Source organism: Theobroma cacao, chromosome 9, assembly GCF_053813885.1.
Source record: "Theobroma cacao isolate CCN51 chromosome 9, ASM5381388v1, whole genome shotgun sequence".
In the NCBI taxonomy this organism is placed as follows: Eukaryota; Viridiplantae; Streptophyta; class Magnoliopsida; order Malvales; family Malvaceae; genus Theobroma; species Theobroma cacao.
This window is the reverse complement of record NC_142647.1, coordinates 7,607,182-7,612,786: the sequence shown is the minus strand read 5'-3', so window position 1 is coordinate 7,612,786 and position 5,605 is coordinate 7,607,182. Positions and strand designations below refer to the sequence as shown.

Here is a 5,605-nt window from a genome sequence, read left to right as displayed (position 1 = left end):
AGTTAGTAAGGCATTGTGTGACTTAGGCATTGTCTAAAAATAAGTTATGAAATACCTAAAAATCAATCACGTAATGTCTAAATCTATTCACGTAATGTCTAAAAATTAGAGACACAATAATTAAGTCACACAATATTTAAAAATCATTCTTGTTATATCTAAAAATCAGTGACACAATGCTTAAAAACCAATAATGCAATACCTAATAACTAATTGATTTACATGCTCGCAGTTAGGTTTAAGTTGTCAAAATCATATAGTGTTCGAATTTATAGATATGTCTAATCAATTTCAACTTCTCAATTTTAAAGTTTTATGAATAAACTAATAAATCAAAGAACCTAAAATACATACTTTGATATCATTTCTGTTCTTTGAGATAGCAAGATAGACAGTATTTGACAAGAAAGAGAAATTTAATTTTAAAATTTTTGTCTGAATTTCGAGATAAAGAGAACCGAAATCATTTTAATTTGTCTGAAATTATTTAAAAGATATTATTGTCGAATCATGTCAAAAATTAATTAAAAATAATAAAAATTATAATAAAAGATATTTTTAAATTAAGCTTATAGAGAGAGTTATTTTTTACAATTTTTTTTTAAGGAATTTGAGGATTTAATGGGAATGAGCCGAACCCAATATAGTATTGTTGAAATTCAACCACTTTTCCATTGTTTAACCTTAAAGCACCCCCCAAGAAAAAATGGTGTGTGTCACAAAGATTTATCTTTTCCCATCTGTAAAACTTCGTGAATCTAACTCTTACTTTATGGTCTTCCTTAACAGCCAGAACCACCTTGTCGAGAAAGATCTCAATTAGTAATAAGAAAGTTGAAATTAGTCAACGCGGAAGGGAAAGGGAGGGTTAAGTTAAAGTTAAAGAAATTGACTAACAATACATGTGATTCGGCTATGCAAGGAATCGACAATCGACGCACGATTTTGGCGGCTTACGTATAAAACAAATGCTTGCCTGTACAAAAATGAGAAAAAGATGTATTTGAAAACGTAAGTGCTGAGGACATCAGAATTCCAGCTCAAAATATCACTATTCCACAAGGAATCTGACTTCAATATGACGTTCATAGCATAAACTTGAAACATTTCTTTGTCCCCATCATTAGACCGTTTTCTTGCACCAACATGCAATAACCAAAGGTTCACTTTTTTACCCAAAAGCAATGATTCTTACACCCCCCTTTGGAGGCACAAAACGCACAATTTTCATCTGAAAAGTAGAAACGGGTATTCCAAGAACAAGTTAAAAAACCATTCTTTGATTGAAATTAACTCAAATACCCTCAACTACCAAAGCTCACCCACGTTTGATTTGCTTAGGTGATGGCAATGGATGCCCCACAATTCTGGCTCAAAAGATTGCAGTTTCAACTCGACATACCCCAAAAACAGAATCAAAAAGAAAATGCTTCCCCGATCCCAGTTTTGGAACTAAAACTTTCTTTCTCAGCCCAAACCAAACCAAACCAAAAAATGTTGGGCAAAGAAAGGGAAAACAATATGACAGAGAAATAGAATTCAATTTGTATAAACAATTGATTTACACCACTACATACATAACAAAATTTTCTATAAACCAAACCAAAAAATTTACTAGTAATCACTGAAAAAAAAAAAAACCAAATAACTACCTCTGAATTCTAGTAACAAAACATGATCAAGGTGAAGACCCCCACAAAACCTCAGCAATAATTGTAGCAGCCTCAGCATCACTAATAGATGCTCCCCTAACTCTCTCCAAAATCTCTAGCTTAAAAGCCCTTTTCTCTCTTTGCCTCAACCCTTCCCCAACCTCTAACTGCACAGCAAACCTTGCCACACAGCTTGCAAATGGATGATTCTCTAAGAACCTCTTTTCTCTCTTCTCTCTTTTCTTCTCCTCAATCTCCTTGTTCTCAGCCTCAAACTTCCCCATCTCAATCAAATCCCCGCCAAGCTCTGACCTTTGCAACTCCACAAGGTTCTTTATCAACCCTCCTTTGAGCAGTGCTTCTCCAGCTTCCTTGCGTCCAAAGTAGCCAATTTCAAGAATGCAATCAAAGGCCAAAACTTTCATGTCCAAATCCTTGGTTTCCAACAAAGTTAAAATCTCGGGAATTTCCCCATTACACACGATCTCATCCACAAATGGTGATTTAGTAAATTTAATCAACTCACACAAAACTTTCAGAGAATGGGTTGATCTCATGTCCAGAAGCGCGTGAATTGTACCTCCCATATTCACTTGCCCGACAAAAACATCCTTGTTGAATCGAATCAAAGCGGCGACACAAAACGCTGCGCTTTCCCGTATCCGTTTCGAACAATTCGGATCGCAAAGGACCGATTGTAAAACCGAAAAAGCTTTCGATTTTAGGACTAAATTCTGTAACTCACAATTAAATCCTTGTGAGACTCGGTCTTCGAACTGGGTCAGTAACCGAACCAACTCGTCCTCGTTCTTCCCCGGCTCTTTCAAACCCTTTATCAAGCTCTCGATGCTCTCACGGTCAATCCAGGCTTGAATCTCGGACTCAATCGAACCGGCGACTCGGGAGATGGAGTGAGTCGAGACACGGCGAGTCAAAAAGCTCCTGAGTCCGTAACCACGGGTTCGTTTCAGGGTTTCGACGTGGGTTTTGAGGTCCGCGAGGTGTTGGGATAGAGTAAAGAGATGTGGATCGTTGGAGAGGATTGAATCGGACTCAGTTTCAAGCTCGAGGAGAGCTTTAATGGCGGATGAGTTGGAGTTAGCCGATTTGTAAGTTGGGTGAGCTTGTAACTCGTGAGAAGCTTGTTTGAGAGCTTCGAGAACCTTTAGAACTCGTGGGTTATCTTCCTTGGATGATGGGTCTTCCATGGCTACTCGAGCAATGGATGGTTTTTTATGTTATATATATCGAGACGAAGTGTTGAGTTTCTTGGAAGTAGCAGAAAGAGCGCTAAGAAACGAGCCCAACGACCAGTCCTGGTTTTCTCTATTTATATGGTGTATGCCAGAAAGACCGCCTCCGAATTTGAGCCGCTTTGTGTGCTTTGTGATTTTCTTTTGTTTTTCTTGATTATTATAAATTAGTATTAAATTAAATCCATATATATGGAAATAAATTTTGTATTACCATTGTTACTTTTTGAAATTATCAAATTATTATACATGTGAAATTAATGTATTCACCTACCTAATATACATTGTATAATTAGTTGGCATTTCTTGAATATTCAAAAAAATTATTGGAAAATCTTAATTTTCTTAAGTAATTCTTAAGTACTAATTTAATTCCAACTCAAAGTTTGGACTGGAAAAAAAGGTTTGGTGTTTTAAACTTGATTAATGCTTGAGAACACTTAGATTGAAGATGAAAAAGGCACTCACAAATTAGAATAAAAATTTTATATCTTTATTTTGATACCCTATTTGATACTCTTTTTATAATTTTACATCATGTTACCTGTTTTATATTATCAACAAAAAAAATCTTAATTTGTAAACTCTAAATCTTAAATCTTAACGGTAAAAACTAAAAATTTAACAATAAAAACTGTTAATATAAAAAATTTATTAAATACATAACGTAAAATTATAAAAATGATATTAACGAAAAAAGATAACTTTTGTTCAACAAACTAATGTCGTAATGTAATAATACAAACTAAATTTAACGGTCATTATATCTTGTTAAGAGAGTTAAAGATTTAACTTTCTCATTATATTAAAAAGGTATAATTTCCTATTTGTAAAAAAGGAAAAAAAAAGACAAGGTATAATAAAGATATGAATGATTAGAATTAGAATCATCATTTTGAAAATTAGAATCTTGAAATAAATGAATAATATTAATGAGAGAGAAAGAGATTGCCTCTTATTATTATATAGTTTAATATCAATATTTATAAATAAAAAAATATATTTTTAAAACGAGATTAACAGACTTGAATATGGTACGTGGCCGGGAAGTGCGTAACCCGTTGATTGATCAGTGGGTCCGAATGGTTTGGTGATTTATGGTTATGCAAGCAAACTGGGATTTTGATGCCTTTAGGAATGATGAATACTTGTGGAAAATGTGGAATATGATATAATTGGTTTATCGTTCTTTTAATTGTGGCCTCTATTTTTTCTTTCCTTCTTTCTTTTTCTTCATTTCCTGTTTAATTTTGTTTTATATTTGGAAAAAGAAAAAAAAATAAAAGATAAGATAAGATCTTGGTGCTTCTTTATTTTCCTATTAAAGAAGGAAGTGTTTGGATTTTTTGGATCAAAACCCATACAACATTTGGAAAGTCATCAGTCAAAATCCATTGAATAGTTGGATATTTTGATTAACATTTATTAGGGAATTCTGATTCAGAAATATGAATGCCCATTTTTACCTTTCTTTTTTATCTTCTTTATTTTTGTTTTGTTTTTTAATTTGAAGAAGAAGAAATTCTAACTTACTCTTTTGAACGGAAAAATACATGTCTTTAGCATCAAACGAAGTTCATATTATCTATTATAACCTAATTTATTAGGAGAAAATGATCTCCATAAGTACTATGATGAATTTTCTTTTTACAATAAAAATCCAAATCTGACATTTTAAATAAAATATTTGTATATTTGTCAATAAGCCAAATGTTAATATATGAAAAACTAAATTTCATTCCATGCTTAGTCACCTTCAACTAAGAAATGTGAACATGTTTAAATCACTGATCATTTGACCAATTGATTCCAATAAATAACTCCTCCTTCATCTCATGCAAACCCGTTGATGACTTAACCCAAGGAAATTGGCATACTATATGATATAATATAATATTATTTTATGGAGCTAATTTAGCATATCCGAATCTAAGCATCCTGGAGCAGGAATAAGTCAATAAAATACTTTGTTTTTAGCATAGAAAATGGTTCTTCTTTGTTATGAATTTCCATGGGGACCAAACTCCAAATTTAATAATTTGTTCTGTGTTTGTGGGGTTTGACAGATGAATTTATTAATTTTGTCCAGTCGACATTATACAAAGGCAAGAGCCCAAATCCGTGGCTGCTAGGTTTTGGTCTTTCACTTCTCTGGCTGAAAGTTTGCATGCCAAAAAATAAGAGCAACCTACTGTGCTGCTGTTGCCAAGCATGTAGGGAAATGGGTGTTCATTGTTCATTATGAGACTTGTTTTTTTCGTTGGGTACATACTATTCATTATAAGACTTGACAAAGGGTGCATTTCGCCATAGGAATACAAGGTTCCCCAGCTGTCTAAATTGATACAAGGTTCCTTTGATGTGAACAAAGTTGTCTCTACTTCTTTCAATTCAGACCGCTGGAGTACTGCTCGTGAGAGCAATAAAATGATTCAAAATGAAATTTGCAATTTTGATAGGAAGGTTCAAGTATTTCTTTTCCCAAAAAATATATTTATTTTTATGAATTTATGTATATTACAAGAACATATTTCACTCACAGTTAAAAAGTAGTATACTCATAAAAAAATTAGATAATAAACAAATTATATAAAAATCAATATAAAGTTGAATTAATTAATATATAATAAGATTTGAATCTGAAATCTAAAAATTCCAAATCTTTCTTGTTACCATTGAAACAAAATTTTATTGACAAAA

The 5,605-nt window shown here is 32.6% G+C and overlaps 1 protein-coding gene across 1 annotated transcript; it reads right to left on the bottom strand.

Moving 5' to 3' along the window:
* Nucleotides 1–1,522: 1,522 nt before the first annotated feature.
* LOC148760668 (uncharacterized) lies at nucleotides 1,523–2,958 on the bottom strand. Its single transcript, XM_088809360.1, has one exon. The coding sequence runs from the start codon at nucleotides 2,858–2,860 to the stop codon at nucleotides 1,679–1,681; it is 1,182 nt and encodes a 393-aa protein (XP_088665486.1). The 5' UTR covers nucleotides 2,861–2,958; the 3' UTR covers nucleotides 1,523–1,678.
* Nucleotides 2,959–5,605: the final 2,647 nt, after the last annotated feature.

Coding starts and splice junctions, on each gene's coding strand:
- LOC148760668 (XM_088809360.1), bottom strand. CDS start 2,860: ATGGAAGACCCATCATCCAAGGAAGATAACCCACGAGTTCTAAAGGTT.